Below are 22,616 nucleotides of genomic sequence, written 5' to 3'. Positions count from 1 at the left end.
CAGAAGGATGCCAAGTGCACGGTGGCTGCCCAGCATACAGTCATCATTGAGGGTTAGGATGGAATGACAGACCTCACCAACTAAGCACCAAGCTGAACTCCTGCCTAGGGGTCTCCAGGGACCTAGGGGCAGACGGTGTCCTTCCCAGACTCTGGAGGAGGCCACTTACAAGAGGGTGTGAGACACGGAGGCTCGGCCAGGAGGAGCTGGCCCGGGGCCCTGCGCCGCGCTGCCCCCACCCCAGGCCCCACCCTGCCCGCGCATTGCTGACCTGGTTGGGACAGAGGCACTGCAGGGAGTAGTACGCAAACTGGTCTCGCACGTTCACCAGGCTGTTGTTGGGATTGATGTGGTCCAGGCAGTGGGACTCGGCCTTGCCGGAGGTTTTGCAGACGTACTTGCAGTTCCCAAAGAGACAGTGGAAGTGGAACTTGTTGGCATACTTGCAGTCCGTTGCGAGGCAAGGATCGCTGGAATGAAACCACGGCCCAGAAGGTCATTGGCATTCCTGGTGCCCTCCCCGCCGGTGTCCTGACATTTGCTCATGTTGGGGTTCCGCTCCCCACTCCCCTGTGGTGTAATCAAGAGGAATGGCCCCTGGGCTGCCCTCCTGCTCAACAGGACCATTCGGCCAGAGACTACAGATCCCAGCATGCAGTCTTGCCTTCTTTTTAGAGCTCTGATGGCGCCGAAGGGACTGCGGTATGCAGGCTGCCCAGAGCACTGCATGCTGGGACACGTAGTTTCCGTGGCCACACCCCAGGATTACAGATAAGGATGGCCGCAATCACTTCGTGGATATGAAAATGAGCGATGGTGCTGCCAGGCCTGGCTGATGTGGCATGGGCAGTGCCCTGGCTGTGGCCGACTGACAGGGTGCAGATGGGTGGGCAGCCCTACCAGGAGGCTTTGCCACCACGGGGCCTTGGCCAGTGGGAACGTGTGCCTGGCGTCAGGTCCTGCTGAGGCTCAGCTGCTGGGGCTTCCAGGGTCAGCTCGGGGCTCGGGGCTGCCACCCACTCAGAGAACCTCACAAGCCAGCTGAGTGGTGGGGCGGCTGGGGGTGGGGAGGGGTGCTGGGCGAGCCCCCATGGCTGGCCTGCCCCGAGCAGCAGCCCCGGCTCCAGAGCTCTGCCTTCCAGGCTCCAGGCAGGTGCAGAGGGGCTGCACCGGCTTCCGCCCTGGCCGACAACACGGCCGCCCCCGACATCCACACTGGACCTGGGGTGGGAACTCCGACCAAGGCCAGGATGCTGAGAGGGCTGCCACTTTGGGGAGGTGAACAGAGGAAGGGAAGCTGGGAAAGGGACAGAGACGAGCACAGGTCCCCTTCCACGCCGTGGGCCCAGCCCCAGGTGCTCAGAGAGGGAGGACAGCTGCCACTCAGGCGGTGTGTGTTCACGTCCAATTTATTACTTTTATTGAGAACAGGAAGCCGCACATATCATGATACAGAGTCACCGTTCTCGCCGCAGGGAGACACCACCATCCAGCGAGGAAGGTCCCTTCCACCCCTGAGAGCTCAGACCATTGTGCAGGTGTGTGTGGGGGGGCCCAGAGGAGGGCCTAGCCCCCTCGCCACCCACCTATGACTTTGCTTGCCCTGCAGAGACTCAGCCATGGGTGTGAGCCACAGAGACCAACAAGGGGACCCGGAGGGAGACGCAGCCCGCCTCGCCGGGCGAGGACCACCACTCCCAGCCCACCCAGGCTGGTCCTCGCAGCGTCACCACTGGCCTCTCTGGAACAGTGGCCACTACCTCCACCATCTCCCCCCGCCCCGGCCACCTGCTCCGGGAACAGGCAGTGAGGTCTGAACAGCAGCAACTTTGGCTAGAAGGACATCACCCAGTGACCGTGTCCCAGAGGAGCTACTGCAGGGGAAGGAGCAAGGGCCTCCTCAGCTGCCCTTACTAGCACCTACTCCCGAGACACACGGGGGACACAGGACTCCCGGCTCATCGAGGGACTCACTTCTCCTGGAACTGGAGGAATCCGGGTTTGACCTGGGGCTTGGCGTTTTCTAGAGAAGTCGTTGCCAAGGGCGAAGTGGGCAGGTGAGGCACTGACGCTGGAATCTGAGGCATCTGGGGTATGGTGGAAGCCAGCTGCTTCCAGGCGAGCAGGGTGGGGCTGGAGGGCACGGCGGCCAGGCTGGGAGTGGGCCCCTCGAGAGAGGAAGCCGTGGCCGTGGTGATGGGAGGCGCTGGAGGGGATGAGGGGGCCAAGGAAGGTTTGGTCTCAGCAGCCGAGGCCGGGAAGGAAGCCTCCGCATTTCCTTTCACTGCTCCTCCCTCTGTCCGGAAGTGGAAGCTACGAGAGACAGGAGAGGGGTCTCAGGTGGGGGAGGAGAGGGCCCTTCCCTGGCACACCTGCCTGCCTGCCTATGTATGACCCCATCACAAGCCTAGGGGCCCAGTGTCCCCACCGCATCTTCAGTGCCAGGTGCCAGAGGCCTCCCACCAGGAGGGAAGGACTGAGAACACACTGCTATGTCCTCTGATCTTGAACTTGGGCTCCTGGCTCTGCCCTAACTACACCTTCCTACTCGTGACCTTCCTGATGTGCTGTCCCTAGCCTCTCCCTACTCGGGAGGGGTTGGGTACAGCAGGTCCTGGCTCATGAAGCCCGTCCTTCCAGAACCTGCTCCGACATTTAAAGGGGGGTCTCAGACCAGCAGCTGGGGCTGCCTAAGCAGTGAGAAGAGCCTGACCCGGGGCTTAGAGAGCGGTGAAGATCTGCTGTAAATGTTTACCAGTTCTGGGTTCAATTACAGTAGGCGGCTGAGCTTGCTGCTCAACGAATTGTACAAATTAATTTCATTATTTTTAGGTCAAAGAGAATCTACAAATGCAGTACTGTGGCTTGGAAAAGCCTTCACTTAGGGTCCCTGCCGGGGTCAGAGCTGGGTCTCTCCAGCTGCCTCTGCAGCAGCATCTGTGGGAGGGAGGGCTGACGGCCGCATGGGCCCGGTGGGGAGAAGCAGCTCTTACTCAAGGCGGGGCCGGGGTGGGCTCAGAGGACCCGGCTGGGGGCTGAGCCAGTGGGAGATGAGGAAGCCTGCCTTTTGCCAGGCAGCAGCTTCTGAGAAGCCAGCTCAGCTTCTGAGGTCTCGTGGGAACCGCACACGGGTCCTGCTTGGAAGGCTGCTAGAGGCCTGTGCAGCCCCCAGCCCCACCCCGGCCCACCCAGCCCCGAGCCAGGCTGGGACAAGTGGGGCTGGGTTTAAACGGGCCCCCCGGACCCCCACTCACTTGGCGTGCTTGATGGCCCCGTCCAGGGTGCTGAAAAGCGCGCCGCACTCCTCCACCACGCAGTGGAAGTGGGCCTTGTGGAGGAAGTCACACTGGGCGTCGCAGAGGTCCTTGGTGCCAAACCTGGCAGAGGGGCCGGCTACTCAGAGGAGACCCTGGCGCTCTGGCGAGGCTGGGGGAACAGCCTCCTGGGGGGAACACGTGCCCCCGGGACGAGTGGGCGTGGCCCTTCCCTCCCCCTTTGCTCACACGGCAAGCCCCTCACCTGCGAAGGTAGACCTTCCAGGGCTCTGACAGCTTCTCCTGAACCAGCGCCTTCACGGCCTTGCCCAGGAAGGGCGAGGACTCCCCGGCGGGGCTCCCCTCCGCTTCTGTCTTGATGTTCAACAGGCTGCCGAGGTTGGGATTGCCCTGAGACATCTGCGAGGAGGACAGGCCCGTGCTTCAGGCTGGGGACCTCAGGACACCTGACCTGACTGCCCTGGGAGGAGTGGCAGCTCTGGGCCGCTCGGGCCTCTCCAAACTGACCAGAGCATCGCGGTGCTGGCAGCCGGGAGGAGAGGAGGCCCGACCCCACGTGGCTCTGGCTACGGAAGAGCCCTCACTGAATGGACGCTGCCGCGGGCAGCCTGCGGCGCTGCCCCGGCCCCGTGGAGCTGCCGGGGCTCTGCCACACAAACCCCGTGCTGCTAGGAGCCATCACTCAATCTGAGGCCGAGACTCAGGGCACACACTCCAGCCCAGCTTTCCCCAGACTAAGCGGCTCCCTGGTTATTCTCCTGCCAGGTTTTCAAAAGAAGTGCAGGAGGAGGAGGCATGGGGGGAACCCGCACGAATTCCTTGAGAACAAGAGAAGGCACACAAAGGAGGAGCAGAGAGGGAGGGAAGGAGGCTCGCGGGGTGAGACCAAGGCAGGCTCGCTGCTGCTGGCAGAGGAGGGGGTGGGGGAGTCCACGGAAAGGCTCGACCCACGTGGGGTGTGGGTCTCCGACAGGAAGGAACAAGGGGGCGCAGGGAGCAGTGACCCAAGAACAGAAAAGGGGAGCAAGAGAGCGAGCAGGGAAGGGCGGAAGGCAGAGGGCATGAGCACCCGAAGGGGCAGAGGCCAGTGGGAGGCCATGGGCCCAGCAGGAACCCCACTCCGTGAGGTCCGGCCCAGGCCCAGCTCCCTCCTCAATAGTCACTTGTGTGCGGTAACCTAATTAATCTTGCTGTAGTCAAATTTATCATGTGAAGGGGGAAAATATATTTGCGATGATGTATAATTTACAAAGACCCTGCATTATTTAAAATAAATATTCTGGAGCGACCTCTGCAGAAGGCGTCCGAGACCATTACTCAACCCGAAAAGTGGAAATTGATGCTTTGCTCCCACTTTGGTCTCCCCCTCCACCTTTATAAACAAACAAAAAAATATATAAAATTAATAAAATTAATAACCAAGAGTGAAAGAAGTTAGAGGGCTCCGGAAAAGCTTTTGGAGCCCTCCATGTGAAGAGAAAAAAAGGGTGTCAGAGGCTGGAATATATTTCTTCAGCCAGTTCATTAAATTAATTTGTAAGCAGTGGCTCTGAAATTATATCCGATGAAAAATGGCCTCAAAATTTAAATGGTACAAACTCATCTTATTAGAGGCAAAACATTAAAAAACAAACACATCCCCCCCCCCCAGCACAGCTTTAATTTCTCTGGGTGGGGGAATGGGAGGCGTGTGATGGATGGTTCTTACCTTATTCATAAGCGAGGATAAAAGAGATGAATTTGCCGGGACTGCGTGGCCATTTGATTCATTACTGGAACACACAAACCAAGGGGCTTTAGCTCAGACAGTACGTGGGACCGGGCCCAGAGACTCACCCCTCCCAGCTGGCCCCTGGGGCTCTGGCCCCGCCTGCTACATCTGCCTGGGCAGGAGGATGACCCCTTGTCAGGAGGGGTTGGCCCCTGGCCCCATGGAGTCTGGCTCTGAGGGTGCTGTCCCCAGAGCCTCCTGCAGAGGGGCAGAGCTGGGAGGCCTGGGCCTCGCCTCACCTGGGCTCCTTCAGAGTCAGGTCTAAACTGCGGTCCTGGGAGGCCTCGTGGGGACCTGGGGCGCCAGCACTCTCACCGGGCTCCTGCTTCACCGGGGCTGGGGGGAACCTGGCAGGGGTGGCCTGCTGCCCATTTCCTATGGGGGAGGGGGGAGGGAAGATGGTGTTAGAGGGACTGAGGGCTTCATATGGGCACAAACCGGAGCCCCCCGAAGTGAGGGTAGCGGGCCGGGTGGGCTGGGGCCCCTGGGGAGCCCTGGCTGCTGGTCAGCGGTTCTCCCCACTGACATGATCGCTTGTGACGCTTGCCCCTGTGTGGCAATTCTTCAAGTGATAATTATTGCAAAATTATGTCAAAGTTGTCCTGGCTCAGGGCCTCCTGGAGGAGAAGGGCGGGAGGATGGGGAGGGGGCTGGGACGGGGGCGGGGGCCCTTCCTCTTCTCCACCGACTGTCACAGTCAATTTGTGGAGCTGCCGCTTAGGCTTTTATTAAAGACTCTGTTAATGCTGAGGGAAAGTGGCAGATCGAGACTGGGAGCTGCGCCCCCTCCGCAGGTCCCGTCCCCACTGTTGCCAGGGCGACAGCCCTGCCTTCCACTGAGCATGCCCAGGAGGGGCATCTGCTGTGTCAGGGCTATGGAAGCTGACAGCCAATCAGAGCGGTTCAAACTATGTGACCTCGCCCGTCAAGCTGTCCAGGGCAGAGATATGAGGCCCACCCTGGCCAGGCTGGGCTGGACGGGGTGGGTGGGGGAAGCTGGCGGGGTGTAGGCATGGAGGGGAAAGGCTGGAGCTGAGCGGGCAGAGGATTCGGGAGGCCAAGCAGAACAGGGCAAAAGAAGTTGCTGACAGGAACATGTCCACCGAGCCTTTCCCCACAATCCCCAAGTGACTGAAATATTAATCTGCCCCAAGGCGCTGCAGCTGACGGAGAGCTGCTTCACAGACAGCAAGTGGCATTTTATTAAAAAATAAAGGAAAATGGCCCCCTTCCCTTCACTTGACCTTTCTTTTCGGGGAAGGAGCTTTTTCTAAAGAAAAGAAAGTACTTGACAGTCTGGCCACGGAGCCCAGCGTGGTCCCAGCCTGCAGGCACCTCGCCGGAGGCGCGCGGCCTCCGGCAGTCAGGCCTGACACCCACACTTGGAGTGGAAGGTGGGTCACAGCTGATAGGAGCGTCCCACTGGGAACATGATATTCAGTTTTCAGAATTCAGAGTCCACATTCCAGGAGCTCCCCAAAGCCACTTGCCCAGGGTCCCTAGGGAAACAGGGCTCTGACCCTCCCGCCAAGCACTGGTCTCTCTGGGGGCACTGCGCAGAGCCCTGGGTGGGCTGCAGGGACCCTCAGTCTTGGCGGGTCTCGAGATAGTCTCACAGAGGAGCAGGGCGCCCGGGCTCAGAAGCCAGCTGTTGAGGTCCAAGTCTCGACTTGGCCACCTCCCAGGGGGTATACTTGGGGACAGACTATGCCCCACACTGTTCCATCAGCTCCACAAGGCAGGAGTTTGTGTCTCTGTTCTTCCCTGCCATGTCCCCAGCACTGGCTTGGTGCCTGGCCCGCCAGCAAGCTGCCCTCAGTGAGCACCAGTGGTTGATAAGAGAATGAATGAAGGAAGGAAGGAAGGAAGGAAGGAAGGAAGGAAGTGAGCCACGTCCCAGATGTGAGCCGAACTCTTCTTAAGGATTTGACTAATGCTAATTACCCGGATGGGGGAAAAACAGAGGGAGAGGAGTGAGGGAAACAGAAAAGCCAAAAAAAATCCAGAGAAAAAGAGTAAAAAATTTTCTCAAGAGCAGAAAACTTGGGAGAAAGGAGAACCTCTCTCCACGATGAGCCAGAGGAAGGACACAGATGTGACCTGGCGACTCCGACATGGCAGCCAGTGGCCGGGTCTGGCTCAAGTGAAAGAAATTCCAGTTGAAATCCAGGTCCTGGGTCACGCTAGCCAATTTCAAGCACTCAACAGCCACGTGACCAGTGGCTACCATATTGGACAGTGCGGAACAGGACGTTTCCACTACCACAGACAGCGCGACTGGAAAGCGCTGATGGACAGGGAGACCCTGGGAGGGCATCCTTGGCCTTGACGGGCTGTCCAGGCACGAATCCCCTGAGCATCCCTGTACCGCGGCCACCCTGCCACTCGGCTGGACTCACACGCCCTCCCAGTCACCTGGAAGAGGTCCCAGGGAAGCCCACTAGGGGCTGGGAGCCCCTACTAGCCCAGGGCGACACGGCAGGGTCGGGGGGAGCTAGCGGTTGCCCCGGGGTGCACAGGTACCCCGTGAGGCCGGGATTACTCCTTCCCCTTCACAGATTGAAAAAAACAGAAACAAGAGTTGCCTGGGGTGGGTGGGCCAGAAAGAGGGGCCCCGAATAGGAAATAAAGAGGATGGAGGCAGAGACCAGGCAAAGAAGGGGGCAGGGGTCTCGGGGGGCAGGGAACAGAAGACACTTCTGCCAAACACCCGCTGCTCGGCTCTGCACCGAGGCCAGAGAGCTCCTGGGGTTGGAGAGGTGCTCGCTTCCCAGGCAGGGCCCAGCCTGCTCACCTGGGTCAAAGGTGGCAGAGGGCTTGAGGGCGGCCGCAGCCAGCCTGGCCATCATGGGCGAGATGAGGCCCTTGCTCGCAGAGATCCTCTCCATGATGGAGGCAGGGGGCACCGGGACAGAGGCAGCTGCCACTGCGGCCGAGTCGCCAGCTCCCGAGGCAGCCAGAGCGGGCGTGTCGGGGGTTACTGAGGCTGCTGTCCCTGACGACATGGTACCCATGAGGCCGGGGGCACCCACAGGCAGGGAGGCGTTGCCCCGGCCCGGAAGGATGGGGAAGTAGGGCGCGGCGCTGGGCAGGCCCGAGTTGGAGAGGGCCAGCGCCAGGGGGATGGATCCAGGCAGGCTCTGGGCCAGCAGCCCCGAGATCTTGCTGTTGGGAGGCTTGGTGGCACTGGGCCCAGCCTCGGAGGTGGCAGTGGCAGTGACCAGGGAGGCGGAGGACTGCTGGCTGGTGGGGGAGGCGCTGAGGCTGGAGTTCTTGCTGCTCAGGGCAGAGAAGTCAACCAGGTCGTCGTTGCTGGACTCCTCGTGCTCCGTGTCCTTGGCGCCCAGCAGCGAGGGCGGCAGCCCCAGCATGCCCGAGCCCGAGGCGCGGATGTGCCGGCGCTCGTGCTTGCGCTTGTGGGAGGTCATCTGGCTGGTGGAGGTGAAGGTGAAGCCGCAGCCGGCGCGGATGCAGTGGAAGTGGTTGGTGGCCTTGCTGTACACACAGCCCTCGTACTTGCACTCCTCGTACTTGTAGAACTTCTTGAAGCCATCCTTGGCGTAGGCGTCGTCCTTGATGTGGTAGCTCTTGTGCTTCTCGATGTCACACTTGTTCTTAAAGGTGAATGTGCAGCCGGGGCGCCTGGCAGGACATCGGGAGGCTGTCATGGGGCCTCACGGGGCCAGGGGGAGGCCCTGCCCTGCTCCCACGGTGGCCCTGGGAGGGATGGGCCTCTGGATGGAAGACCAGGCCAGAAACTAAGGCGGGGCCTCTGAGCAGCCCTCTGCTCCTGTTCCTACTCCCCTGAGGAGGTGGGGCCGTGAGCCACCCACGGGCCTGGGGCCCTGCCCGCCGTCCCTCCCCGGGCCAGGAGGCCTCCCCGGCTGCCTCCCGCTCACCTGCAGTGGAAGTGCGTGGTCTTCTGCCCGTAGAACTGGCAGTCGGCCGTGCCGCAGTCCTCCGTGGCTCGGAAGCGCTGGAAGCCGTCGTTGATGAGCTGGGTGTTCTTCTTATGGAAGTTCTCGTGGGTCATCACGTCCGACGTGCTCGTGTACACCTTGTTACAGCCCACCTGCAGGGGCCAGAGCGGCAGTCAGGGGAACCGAGGCCAGGCACCCTGGCGAGGTCAGAGCGGCTGTGCTGCTGGGTGCAGCTGAGCCTGCTCGGGGGAGCTTCTGCACCTGTAAATGTCCAACTGGGGGCACCGAGGTTAAGGTAGGATGACCCCTCAGGCCCCCAGGGCCTGGCCCGTGCTGGGCATGGGTCGTCCTCAGAGAGTCCTGGATACGTCCCCACACAGGCGTGGGAGTCCCATCCTGCAGGAGGTGGCTTGGGGGTCCCCAGTCTGTGGCTCTACCTCTAAAGCCCCCGGGGGTGAGCAGGGCTGGACTCTGGGGCCTGGCGGTCACCTGTAGGCCGGGGACTTGTTTGGCGAACAGTTTCTGGCACAGGGCCTTCCCTACCCCACCCTGGCTGGGCCAAGGCAGGCAACGTTGCCATATTGAGTAAAAACCGGTGGAATCTGAACACTCTTGAGGGCTGGACCGTGCCAGTGTCTGCACCATCTCAGAGCCCAGAGAGCGAGCCCCCCTCTCCTCCTGGCCCAGGTTGTTTCACGGAGGCCATAACAACCCCCTGACAAATACCGGGGGAGGCGCAGGGCTGCTATTTGCAAACCAAAGTCGCTCCCCCTGGACCTGACACCTTGAAAAAGCCCAGACTCTGCGTGGCATTAAAGCAAAGAATTAAACAAAAACCTCCTCAGGAACCGTTTGCAATGCTGCTCTTGGTGTTAAAGGCTGAAAAATGTCGGTCTGTATAAACAGCTCGCTGAATTTCACCCGCACCAAGTATGGCCATGGGGAAGGCCCCACCCTGGCCCACCGGACACTGCCCAAGCCTGAGCCCCCGGGATTGTCTCCTCTGGCCGTCCAGCCCTGGGAGGGGACACGGGGAGGGGCCCTGCCCGAGGCAGGCCTGCCTCGGGGGGCGGGGGCGGGCGGCGGGCGGGGCACCTGCATGCAGTGGTAGTGGGTGCTCTTCCCGTTGAGGTGGCAGCCGTGGTAGTGGGCGCTGCAGTCGTCCAGCGGGCTGAAGCGCATGAAGCCGTGCTGCAGGGAGTTGTCTCGCTTCTTGTGCATGTTGTAGTGCCGGATCACGTCCTGCTTGCTCGTGAACCTCTGCCGGGAGAGGGCCTGGTGGGCGGGAGGCTGGGCCTGGCCCCGGGGCCCTCCGGTCTCCTTATGAATCATCCTGTTGGGTCGAGGCAGCCCAGACTGCCCCAGGGCCGGCACCCTGGACTTTGGAGGGAACAGTTCCAAAGGTTCCAGGGCCACAGACCCTTCCCTGACCTCCCCGTAGTCTCCCCATCGGCAGGCCCAGAAGCAGAGCAGATAAATCGGGCCAGGCCTTCCAGGGAGGAGCTCTGATAGGTGACAACTCATTGTGTCTACTGCCACCTGTGGGCTCTGCCGAGCTGGGCTCCCCGGTGAGACGGAGGCAGTGGCCTCCTGCACAACACCCGCACCCACCTCCCGCCTCTCGTTCACTTGCTCTGCACCTACCAGAGGGTGGCTTCGGACGTAAGGGCCGATCTGTCTGAACCTCAACACAACCATCTATAAAATGGGGCAGTAATACCAGCCTCTTAAGGACACTGGGAAGACTCGATTAGACAAGGTACGCAGGCTGTCTGCGCAGTCCTTGGTGCGTGGTAGACTCAGCGAATGGGAGCTTGAATTATTACCACTGGGGACGCAGGTGGCTCCAGACCCTATCAGATGCCTGTGGGCAGCAATCTGGGAACGAGAACAGGCTGGGAGCTTTTCTGGGCTCTCTGCCTGCCCAAGTCAAATTCAGGTGGCCCAAGCAGAACCGAGTAACCTCGTCCTGCTTTCAAGAGGCCCCTCCGCTGCTGTGCCAGCCTGCAGGAGCGGGGCGGGTGCCCGCGGGACATACCTGGTAGTTGCACTCGGGGTCGAGGCAGTGGTAGTGTTCGCGGTACTGGTAGGCGCAGTGGATGTGGCCACAGTGCTGACTGCCTGAGAACCTGCAGGGAAGAGGGGGTGGGCTCAGGCCTCTCTGGATGCCAGCTCCAGGGTCCTCGGCCTGAGCGGCTGAGCAGAGTCCGTGCCCGTGCTCCAGGGAACTGCTGCTGTGGTTCAGGGGCCCTGGGTGGACATGTGGAGGGGCAGAGGTGGTCTGCTGGGGTGAAGGAGCAGAGGCTGAGAAGGCTAGGGCGAGTGACGGGACCGCTGGGAATCCCAGACCCACTGAGCTGCAGACCCAGCCTTATCTGCCCCGGGAGGGAGTGCCAGGTGGGGCACAGAGGCCTGGCACCAAGATGGGAGGAGGAAGCTAGGTCAAGCCAGAAGCCAGAGCAGGGTCAGGGGAAGAGACCTGGGGTGGGATGGGATGGGATGGGATGCTGAAGGCACGAGCCCCCGAGGTGGCCCAGTTGCCGTTTCTGCAGGTGCTGCCCGCCCACCCCTGACTCAGTGCTGGGCCAGGTGCTGGGGACTCCAGCTGCGCCAGCCCAGGGCTCTGTTGCTAAGAGGTGTTAAAGGGCTCTCTCTGTTCTGGGCTTTCCTGACACTTGAAACAGTCCAAGAGTCATGAATTTTTAAAGCACAGCATCTGTTTGGCTTCCCGTGGCAGGGAGCGCGCTCTCCGGCCAACTCCGTAGCCAGGAGCCCCGTGCTGCCTGGCCACCACCTGCCCTTCCAGAATACCCCAGGCCTTCTCCAGGCCCCGATGCTGCCAGGGCGGGGGTCTCACAGCCTGGACGATGGCCACCGGGGACAGCACCCCGTGACAACTGTGGACAAGGTGGTGGGCTCAGCCCGCCTGCCCCAGTGCGCTGCGCATGGTGTGGGGCTGCGGGAGGGAAGCCCCTCATGAGGGGAGAAACTCTTGCAAATAAATATTTAAGCTGAAGCTGCCAAAAGGGCCATCTGCTGAGGCACTAATAATAATGGTAATAATAATAATAAAGAGAGCAGAGCAAAGCTGAAAAGACAGGGAGGGACAGGGGAGGGAGACACAGAGAGCGACAGCAAAACTATGGGAGATCAACAGAAAGACGGCTGCCAGGGCACAGCCCCGGCCTTGTGCTGCGTCCCCAGGGGCTGGCCGCCTGGAGCCTGAGCGGGGCGGGGGGCGGGGGGGGGGCGGGGGGGGCCGCGGGGGGGGGAATCTGAAGGTTCTTCACCTGCCAATCCCACTGCCTTCAGGATGTAAAGGGGCAGGTCTGGAGTCAGGTGGTGAGGGGGGAGCACACTGAGGCCACCCGCCCACATCCCTTCTCATCCCCAACCGTTCCACAGGGGCCTGCAACCCCGCCTGCCCCACCCCCACCCGGCCCCAACTGGAGCCCTTTTTAAAAATTTTAAAAAAATGTTTATTTTATTTATTTATTTATTAAATTTATTTATTTTTTGCTGTGTTGGGTCTTCGTTGCTGCGCACGGGCTTTCTCTATTTGTGGTGAGCGGGGGCTACTCTGTTGTGGTGCGCGGGCTTCTCATTGTGGTGGCTTCTCTTGTTGCGGAGCACGGGCTCTAGAGCGCAGGCTCAGTAGTTGTGGCACATGGGCTCAGTAGTTGTGGCTCGCGGGCTCTAGAGCGCAGGCTCAGTAGTTGTGGCGCGTGGGCTTAGTTGCTCCGCGGCATGTGGGATCTTCCCGGACCAGGGCCTGAACCCTTTCCCCCTGCACTGGCGGGCGGATTCTTAACCACTGTGCCACCAGGGAAGCCCACAGTGAGCTGTGGAGGGGGGGCCTGCACTCACCTGTGGCCGGGCCCTGCCTTCGGGCCCTTTCAGGTACCCCAGTCCTGCCTGGGGTACAAGCTGCTTAAGGGCATGTGGCCTGGACCACATCAAGGGGGCGGGGGCTCTGAGACGGGGCAGAGGGCAGGCCTGGGGAGGGTTTGGAAGCAGGAATGCATGGGGGCGGGGAGGCAGCAGGCACCTTGGTACTAGTGGTCACATGGACGTATGGTCCCATGGTCCCCAGGCATTCCTGCCCCCACCCACCTTCTCTCCATGGCAGTCTCCTCCCCAGGGGCCTACCTGGCAATATATTTCTGGTAAATGTTTACATCTTCAGTGACAGCTGGTTTATCTGTGGGCAATCCGTTCCTGGTGAGAGACACACAGGGCACAGCTGATTAGCAGACGAGGTGGTCTCATGCCCCAAGAGTGTCTGGGGGCAGCTCCCTGCCCTGGGGCTCTGGCCCTTCTCTCGCTCACTGTGTAGTGTTCCGGGCACTTAGGGTGGGACTGGAAAAGTCCTTCGGCAGAAAACTAGCACAGGTTCAATTAGCCCACCTTTGGCAAGGGCTGGGCCGTCTTCGGCTGGCAGGGCTGCAGGGCCCTACCTTGGGCGTGGATCTGACCTAGAGTCCAACAGCATAGGAAGCCTGGGAAGCTGGGGCCTGGCCGCCTTGCACACAGAGAGTCAGGATGCTGCTGGCTGAAGAGGGGTACCAGGTACCACTGGGGAAGACGCCAGGGGAAAGGGCAAGAACAGCACCAAGCAAGTGTGGCTGGGTGGTCGGAAAGGCCTCCCCGACGCCGAGGGCAGCTCCCTAGATCTACTCCCAGGTTTCTGGACCCGCCTCCAGGAGGGATGGTTGAGGGGAAGGGTCTCACTCAGCCCCACACATTGATCCATCAATTATTTTGCCATTGTCTAGGGCTTTGCGCTGGGTGTGCCCACCCCACCGCAGCCTCCTACCTTCTCTTGCTGCCTTCCCCATGGCGCAGGCTCTGAACCTGGGAGCCCTGGCCACCAGCCTGGAACCCAGAAGCCCCAGCCCGGAGTAGGGCTTTCCCAGCCAACCATAAGCCCGCAACTGGCCCTCATGGTGGCAGGCAGAGAAAGCCTGTCACGGGCACATGGGGGTTACAGTACCCTGTGGCATGTGTGTTAGCAGATGAGCACGTGCACAGAAGTACAGGCAGACCCTGGAGATACTGCAGGTTCACTTCCAGACCACCGCCATAAAGTGAATATCGCAATAAAGCGAGTCACACGAATTTTTTTGGTTTCCCAGAGCGTAGAAAAGTTACGTTTACACTATACTGTAGTCTATTAAGTGTGCAATAGCGTTATGTCTGAAAAAGCAATGCATATGCCTTAAATAAAAAACGCTTTATTGCTAAAAAATGCTGACCGTCATCCGACAGTGCAGGGTTGCCACAAACCTTCAATCTGTAAAAATACGCAATACCTTCGAAGCGCAATAAAACAAGGTGTGCCTGTACCCGCTGCGAGAGCGTGTGTGCGCACAGCAAGATGTATAGTGTGCGGGTCCATGAACTGAGTCTGAGCGATTATGTAGGCAGAGGAGTGTGTGTGCGTGTGTGTGCTTGTGTGTGCGTGCGTGCGCGCGTGTGCGGAAGCATGTGTGTGAGAATCTGGGTGCACAGTGGATGTGCATAAGGTGTGGGTGTGTGTGTCCATAAGTGTGAGCTTCAGAGGCAGGAAGTGGGCCTCCGGGCCACTCCAGTCCCGAGTGCAGGGCTGGCAGTGAGGGTGGTGCACGCCTTACTTGACAGTGGAGACGGTCCCCGTGGTGATGGAGTCTGTTTTGGAGAAGGTTGACTTCAGGTACTCGGGAGTGTTGAAAGGCAGGGAGGCGGGTGGCTCAGGGCCTGGCCCGGGGGCACTGGGAGCAGTGGGCACGCTGGCGAGGGGTGCAGGAGCCAGGCTGGGGGTGGGCGGAACCTTGGCGGGGCCCGGCTTCTGGATGGCCCGGACGTCGTACTTGGAGGGGCGCCCCACCTTGCCCGTCTTGAAGGCGATGGCCCCTCCCATGTCGGGGCTGCCCTCCCCAGGTTTGAAGAGGTGCAGGTACTTGACGTTCTCCAGGTCGTACTTAGATGGCTTCTTGTAGGCGCTCCCGTTCTGGGGCCGCAGGTTCTCACCCGTCTTCAGTTTCTGGATGAAGAAGTCGTACTTGGAGGCACGGGCCACCAGGCCCTGCATGGGGACACTGCTGTGTGAGGGCAGGGGCAGGATGGTGGCCTTGGTCTCCAGGTGCGCGGTGCTACTGGGCAGCCGCAGGCCAGGCAGGGAGCCCAGGGCCTCCTTGCCGGCCCGCCCCTCGGCTGTGGTGCCGTGGGCCGGCCAGGACAGCTGCTCGCCGGCCTTGAGCTTGCGGATGTACTCCTCATACTTGGAGAACCGCGCCCGCTTGCTGAGGGCGTCCTCGGAGGCGGGCAGCACGGAGGAGGTGGCCGCCTCAGGTGTGGAGCCCGCGTGCAGCTTCTCGAAGCTGATCTTCCTGGCCAGCTCGTCCCTCGTGTTCTGGTCATCATAGCCAAACATGCCAAGGAACTCGGTCATGGTGGAGGCCGCGTAGTCCCGCAGCGAGGAGGCCTCTCCTACGGCAGGGAGGAGAGGGGCCGTCACCTCTGGGAGGGAGCAGGGTAGCCAAGGGACAGGACCCGCCCCCACCCCCACCCCCCCCCCGCCGCCCTGCCCACAGAGGGAGGGGGCCGGCCTGGGGAAGGGGTGGAGCGGGACATGATCTATGGACATTTGGCTCACTTGTTAGGTTTTACGACTCTTAAATTAATTTGTTTAAAAAAAAAGTAATTAATACTGGGGTAAAATAAAACGAGTTCATCAATGCCAGGAAAATCAATTTCCTAAATGTTCTGGCCGATGACTTTTCAGTACATTAAACAAAGTTTCATAAATGTCTCCGCTCTCTCGCCTTGGCCTAATATGAAGGAGAAGTCATTTTACTGGAAGTAAGGCCAGATCCCAACCTGCCTCCCAGGGTGGGGGTGGGAATGGGGGCTGGGGACAGGTAGGGCTCTGAGCAAGTGGCTGGGCCGTCAGGAGGGACCCCAGGGGCTGAGGGAGCCACTGGGGATGGGGTCAGGGGTGGGCCTGGCTGAGCCTGCCTGGAGGACCCTCCCTGGCCCCCACAAATGGACACACAGGCCCCTTATCCCTGGGAGGATGAGAGGCTCGCCCCAAGCCTCCTCAGGACCTGTCCTCTTGGCCCTTTCCGGCCCCCCAGGCTGCTGATGGCCCCAGACAACAGGGCCGACGGGGCAGAGAGCCTGCGAATGTGTTCACTCAGACTCCCTCAGGGCCCGCCCACCCCAGCCAAGACTTATGACGTAGAGAGTCCTTCAAACCTCCCTGCCACCTTCTGGTCACTTGTGCTCACGCAAGAGGGTGGGCCACCCCGAGGAGAGTCAAGGCCGTAGAGGCAGTGGCTGAGGGCGGCCCATCTATCGCCCCACTGTGTCCACAGCGGGGCACAAGGAGAATCCCCCGAAGCAATCTCCCCACAGGGACGCGCATGCACGCGTGCACACTCGAGCTCGCAGCCCTAGCGACCTTCCCCGCCCACACACACATGTGTACACAAACCACCCCAAACTCCACAGCCAGCTCCCCAAGATGAGTCTCAGGATGGCGGGGGCAAGATGACCCCATTCTGCCTGGGGCTGTTCACTGGAGACAAACCCCTTCCGCACACAACCTTCCGCCACAATAGGCCTGCGACTCCCCAGCACACGCCTTCCTGCACACAACACTCGCTGAACACCGACTGTGTGCTACACCCTGAATCAGGAGTGGGTACACACAGGCGGGTGAGACTCACCTGGGCCCCAGGGCACATGCGTGTCCTCTCCACTCATGTCTGAGCCTGCACACCCAGGCACACAGAGCGGCAGGACCCCAGGCTGGGGGTCCTAAAAGCACGGCCAGGGGAAGGCGTGGCCGAAGCAGGGGTGGGCGGACCAGGACCCAACAGGGCAGCCGATGAGGGCTTTCCTCCCACCCCTACCTGGAAGTGGTCTGAGAGCGGGGCTGGGCTCTGGCACAAGAGAGAACCTAGCAGCATGTAGAAAGAGTCTCTGAGCTCCTGGGAGGACAGGGAGAAGGGTAGTCCTGTGGGGACCGGGACGTGCCAGGTGAGGAGAGGACAGTCACGGGCAGCACCTGGCACACAAGGTGGGCAGAGTGACTCAAGGAACCGATGGACAGCTGTTCCTCTGGGCGGGGTGGCCGGTGGGCTGCTGTCCTGACCTCAAGCTACTTGGGGTTGGGGACCCAGTCTGGGAGGAGTGGGCCCTGGCTGCTAGATTCAGTGGCTCAGGGACCAGGGAAAGGGGCTAAAAATAGCTGGAGGCAGCTGAGCCCTCACTATATATGGCAGAGAAACAGAAGGCTTTGAAGGGCAGGCGGCTTAGAGCAGGGAGGGGGCCAGGCAGGGGTCCCAGGGGCAGCCCAGAGGCCTGCATTCCCAAGCCCACGGTGGGCAGCCTGGGCTCCGGTTGCCTGGCTCCAGTGCCCGGGCTGAGCAGGCCGCCCTGGGTGTCACCCTGCAGTCCCACTGGGCCTCAAACCCGAGGGGCGAGGCCTGCAGCCACGAGGCCACTGGCAGTTCTAGCCCTGCCTCCTGCCATCCTAGCTCTCCACTCCCTCGGGAGGTGCTGGGGCGCTGAAGGGACAGTGGGCCTTGTCCCTGTCCCTCCCCTCTCCTCAGGCCCAGCGCAATCACCTTGTGTCTGGGAACGGCAAGGGCTTTTCCTATCAGAGGAAACTGAAGGTCACACTTTTCCTCATTGATCTTGCAATGTTTGTTAATTACTCTGTCACTGATGTGGCGAAGGATAATTAAACAGCTCTGTTTATATCTTATATGCATAATTATGTGGCTGCGCAGGGCTCCGCGCGCAGGGAGGAGATGCGCCCCTCGCTGCAGGAGAAGGGGATCGGCAAGCGGGCAGGGAAGGCTCGGGACACCAGGCACAGGCTGGGAATGAGGCTGAGGAGCTGAAAAAAGACCCCAGGCCCAGAGTTCCAGTCCTAGCGGAGACACCCTCCCACCCAGAACCTAGGCCCTCCCTCCCCAGGGCAGAAGGACAAGCAGACGCCAGAAGAGCCAGCTCTTAGCCGTCTCGTGGGAAAGAGGTCAGCCCGGGGACCGTGTCTGGGGCAGGTGGGTGTAACGGGATATGCCGGCTGGGTGTTGCTCCCCACATGCGTGTCCACGTACTGCGCCCCCCAACAGGCTCCTCCCTATGCAGGTGCGTGTGGACAGTCGTCTACCCACACGCTGTCCGTCCGTCCGTCCATCCATCCATCCATCCATCAGCCTGTCCACCAGTCCATCCGTCCATCCACTGCTTCCTGAAGACCTACTGTGTGTTTGGCAGCCCACCCCAGCCCGGCTCACACATCTGGGAAGCTGCCTTCTCAGCCCCTTCCCTCCTCACCCCTGCTGCCCCTCCTCAGGAGTCCTCCCTGGGTCTGAATGAGGGGTCACTATTTGGAGCAAGAGTGAGGGAAGAGGGCATGCTCTGTGGACACACCACTCCTTCCCCGCCGGGCCGCCCTCCTCGTGGGGTTATGTCCCGTCCGGGGCTTAGACACCCACCTGAAGTCTGCTTGGCACTGGGGCCACTATCATCCTTGGAGGCTGCCCCGTCTGCGTCCTTCTCCTCCATGACGCTGCCATCCTTGGGGGGCTCTTCGCCGTGGTCTTCCTCGTCGCTGCAGCCCTGGGGCTGCACCATGTAGACGCCCTCGGGTGGCAGCTCCAGACCCTCCCGGGCAATCCGCCCCAGCACGGGCGGGGGTGTCGGCTCCTCGCTGTACTCCCCGTTCACCCACTTCTCGATCACCGCCCGCCTCTTGTCCTCTTCGCTGCGGGGGGCCCGGGCCACCCCCGACTCAGAGCCACTGCGCTCTTTGTCCCGGGGCCGCAGTGGGCTGCCCTCGGCGTGGGCGCCGGCCTCCGCTCCCTTCTCCACCACCACCTGGCGGCTCAGCTTGGCGCAGATGGCGTTGAGCTTCAGGCCGCCTTTGCGTTTGGCCGCCATCGCGGGCTTGCCTGCAGGCGGGTCGGGGCACCGGGTGCCTTCAGCTGCAGGGATGGAGGAGAGGGGTCAGAGGCGTGTGTGCCAGGCCTGGCCACCCACCTCGACAGCCGGGGCGGACGCCCTGCCCCCGCATCCCCCAAGCCAGAGGTCTCCCCAGTGACGGTTCCACCGCCCCGCCCCAAGGCCAGGGTGCGTTTGTCCCCTCACTAGAACGTGAGCTCTATCCTCAGAGCCTGGCGCATACTAGGGGGTTCAGAAATATTCTGTAAACGAGCAAACGAATGAATGAACGAATGACTCTTCAAACGCAAGGGGCAGTCTTCTTCCCAGCACCTGGCTTCTGGAAGCATTTCCTCCCCTTGTTTGGCCCCAGGAGGCAGGACAGACATGCCACAGGACCTGGCTCCGCCTTCTCTGCCTCAGCCAGCTCCTGCTGCCCTGGAAGGCCTGGCTGGTCCCATGAGGCCCACTTTCCAGCCCTGAGAAGCTGGGACAGGTTGGGATTCCTCAGATCCCCAGCGGGAAGCCCAGAGGCTGCAGTTACGGGGCCTAATCCCTCAACACGACAGCCCAACGCAACTGGCCGGGAACTGTATCTAGGCTGCCCCAGCGCTAGCCACCTCCCTCACGGCTGCTGAGCAGGGGCGCCCAGGGTCCTGGGGGGTAAATGGCAAGACCACTAACCATACAGCCTGGCACCCGCCACAAAGGCCAACAAAAGTGGACACACCTCCACCTGTTTACTTGTACATCCTGTCTGTCCACCCATCCACGTATGAGCTCCTACTGTGTGCCAGACCCCGAGGTGGTACCAGGGGCAGGGCGGTGGCCATGGCAGACAGTCTTGGCTCACACTCCCTCTGTGTGCACAGGGAGCCCCACTGAATGCTCTCAAGGCAGGGCTCCTCCGTGCGGCCCTCAATAGAGAGGTGGGCATGGCCGAGTCTCCACACAGGTCAGAAGGCTAAGCAAGGGGACTCTGCTCCCAGATCCATGGTCAGAAGGGGCTTCACTATAATGGATCGAGACCCTAAAAACCCACACGCCTGGAACACACTGAGAGGCTTACTCAGACAGGGACGGCCACACCTGTGCCAGGACCTCATCTACAAGCAGACTTGGCTTGTACACACAGATGGTTGCCCCCCGATACAGACAATGCCCAGCTGCCCCAGACCCTTGCCTCGAAGCCAGCTGCCCAGGGATCCCAGCCCAGCCCAGCCCAGCCCAGCCCAGTTCTCCCAGTCCTGCAGCCCTGGCTCTGCCGGGCCCCACCCTCACCCCTAGCTGGATGCCCACTCTACCCACGTTTGTCCGCATCTCCAAGTCTGTGCTGCCCACACCCAAAACTCCAAGCATCATCATGGGTTCCTTCTCAAAGCTCAGCGATGGGGCCCCTCATCATGCCATCCCACCCGGCCTCAGGGCCAGCCGCCAGGCTCCGTGACACCAAGTTTCCTCCAGCGGGCCTATGGGGAGCTGGCCTCACCTGGCCCCCTTTGTCCCCAGCCCTGGTGGAGAAGGGAAGGGTGGGAGTGCGGAGCCTGCTCTATTTTTACCGGGAGGTAAGCAGCCAAGTGTGTATGGCAGACGGCAAATGAATCTATAAATATTTATCCCAAGGAAGAGGGAAGCAGAAGCTCCCAGGGCTGCACTTGCTGCTGGTGACACCCCCTCCCTGGGCCCCCACCCATCCTGGAGCCTCCTGGCACTTGGGCCCACCCAGCCCTGCCCACCCGCTCCTGATCTCGGCTGTGTGCCTGCCTCAGTCCCACACGGGCCCCCGCCAGCTGCGATGCAGCTGTGCACCCAGGGCCCACCCCCCGCCCGCAGGCCCCTTTGCTCCGCCCATGCCCCCTACACCTGCCCTCCAGCTGCTGCTCTGCCCCAGCCCACCTGCCTTCCAGATGTTGCCCTCCCTCTGACTCTACTGCTGGTCCCAGGGGTGGCGGTGGAGAAGGGGTGTGGGCCTGGGGTGCAGGGCAGGAGGCAAAAGCAGGCCTTACTCAAAAGTGCAAATGCGTGTGAGTCTGGGGCTGCGAGCTGGGATGTGTGTGTAAGAGCTGAGGTCCAAGGTGCCTGCCCGCCCGCCTTCCGGCCCACCCTGTGGGGCCTTCTCCCCTCCCCCTCCATCAGGGCCCTGGGACCTGCAGACTACCCCCCTCGTGGTCTGACCCCAGGCTCCCATCCATGTAAACATTCCCTTGACTTTCTTCCCTAAAATATAAACGCCGTGGCCAGGCCTCAATGGGAGGAAGCCATCCGTCCCCGGCCCTGTCACTGCCCCTTTCATCTCCTTCCCGCCACCAGCCTGCCCGCTGCTCTATTTACACTGGACACTTCCTCTGGGAACAATACTGCCCAGGAGGCAGGCTTGGGCCGGAGGGTGGGAAGGCGTGGGGACTGCCGTACTGCTCACCCAGGGCCGGGCTCCAGAGAGGAGGCGAGGGGCGGGGCAGCTGCAGGGAGCCCAGCCAGGCCTGGGGAGAGGAGCGGGTCAGTATCTGCACGCAGGCAGCCAGCCCAGGGCTCCCCCAGCCTCCTGCCTCGGGCCCCAGTGATGCCGGATGGGCCAGGGCAAACCCTGGGAGGTGGCACAGCACCATGGTATGGCCTGGCTTTTGGGGTCAGACAGTCTTGAGTTCACAGCCTGGCTCCGGCCCCTCACTAGCCCTGGGCCCTGGTCGAGCTTTCTCCCCGTGAAAAGGGCTGCAGGACTGTAAGATGAGAGAGGGTGCTTGTCTGTGCCAAGCACAGGGCCTGACAGTCAAGGACCTGGGGAAAGGCAGCTGAGCCCTGGGAGGGGACAAACAGGCAAGTGTGGTGCCACATCTGGGCACGAGATCCCTAGACCAGGAAACCACACCTGGCCCAGCAGAGGCAGAGGCGACAGGAGAGGCTGGAGGGCTGGGCCGCGGGCAGGCTGCCTACTCAGCAACAAATGGCCCCTCACCGGCTCCCACAGTCTGAGCCTCCCCTCCCAGGGCTCCAAACGCAACAAGCCCCCAGCAGGCAGGCAGTTCTGTCTCCAAGCTGAGTGGGTCCTGCTCAGGGTGGAGAAAGGGAGGGGCGAGAACTGGACTGTCCCTGCACCTGTTGGACACTAGCTCACAATCTCTCACCATGATCCCGTGAGGCAGGTACTGTCGTCGTCCCATTTGACAGAGGAGGAGACTGATCCCGGAGCCGTGAAGACACTCCAGAGCCCGAGCTCATGAAGGCCGGGGCTCAGCAAGGTGCGGGGCCGCCACCATGTCCCCACGAAGGCTCCAGGCAGGCTCCAGGAAGTCCCAGGCCTCCCTGCCCACCCTCCTCCTCACCCTCACTCCCGGTTCCCATAACACGGAGCCCCCTAAAGTGTTAACTGTGATGGGTAAAATGGTGCAGCAGATTGCTACAATAAATAATTTACTGATATTTATAAATATGCAAATCAGCCAGCTTCAGAAATCGAATGAAGGGAGGGCCTCGGGAGAAGGGCCCGCTATGGCAGGAATCTCATCACTCCTTCCAAAGGCTGGGGAAGGCCAGGACTCCTGCCAGTTCTGAGGGAGAGAGGGGGGCTCCTGTAGCTGCACCTGGGCCCCTCATCCCTGATCCCTGGGGACTACGGGGGTGGCTGGAACGGCCACTTCCTCGCCTGGTCAGGGCCAGGTCCTCCCCTGCCCTGGGCAGCCTGGGCTCAAGGGGACCAGAAGCTCCAGTGCCCACTGC

The 22,616-nt window shown here is 61.3% G+C and overlaps 1 protein-coding gene across 7 annotated transcripts in view; it reads right to left on the bottom strand.

Annotated features, from left to right (window-relative positions):
• Window positions 1–22,616, bottom strand: part of CASZ1 (castor zinc finger 1) — a 147,770-nt gene that overhangs the window by 6,854 nt on the left and 118,300 nt on the right. For all 7 annotated transcript variants that reach the window (XM_061184980.1, XM_061184984.1, XM_061184981.1 and 4 more), the window contains 13 exons: window positions 18,458–18,946; window positions 14,600–15,434; window positions 13,116–13,184; window positions 11,005–11,095; window positions 10,062–10,226; window positions 8,946–9,118; window positions 7,841–8,688; window positions 5,286–5,421; window positions 4,984–5,047; window positions 3,520–3,674; window positions 3,255–3,377; window positions 1,975–2,313; window positions 272–470 (listed from right to left, as the gene is read on the bottom strand). In XM_061184980.1, the coding sequence (XP_061040963.1) occupies window positions 272–470; window positions 1,975–2,313; window positions 3,255–3,377; window positions 3,520–3,674; window positions 4,984–5,047; window positions 5,286–5,421; window positions 7,841–8,688; window positions 8,946–9,118; window positions 10,062–10,226; window positions 11,005–11,095; window positions 13,116–13,184; window positions 14,600–15,434; window positions 18,458–18,946 (3,686 nt within the window). The remainder of the gene's footprint in view (window positions 1–271; window positions 471–1,974; window positions 2,314–3,254; window positions 3,378–3,519; window positions 3,675–4,983; window positions 5,048–5,285; window positions 5,422–7,840; window positions 8,689–8,945; window positions 9,119–10,061; window positions 10,227–11,004; window positions 11,096–13,115; window positions 13,185–14,599; window positions 15,435–18,457; window positions 18,947–22,616) is intronic.

The sequence above is a fragment of the Eubalaena glacialis genome, chromosome 3 (assembly GCF_028564815.1).
Source record: "Eubalaena glacialis isolate mEubGla1 chromosome 3, mEubGla1.1.hap2.+ XY, whole genome shotgun sequence".
NCBI classification, from domain to species: domain Eukaryota; kingdom Metazoa; phylum Chordata; class Mammalia; order Artiodactyla; family Balaenidae; genus Eubalaena; species Eubalaena glacialis.
The sequence above is the reverse complement of the archived record's forward strand: the minus strand, read 5'-3'. Positions and strand labels throughout refer to the sequence as shown.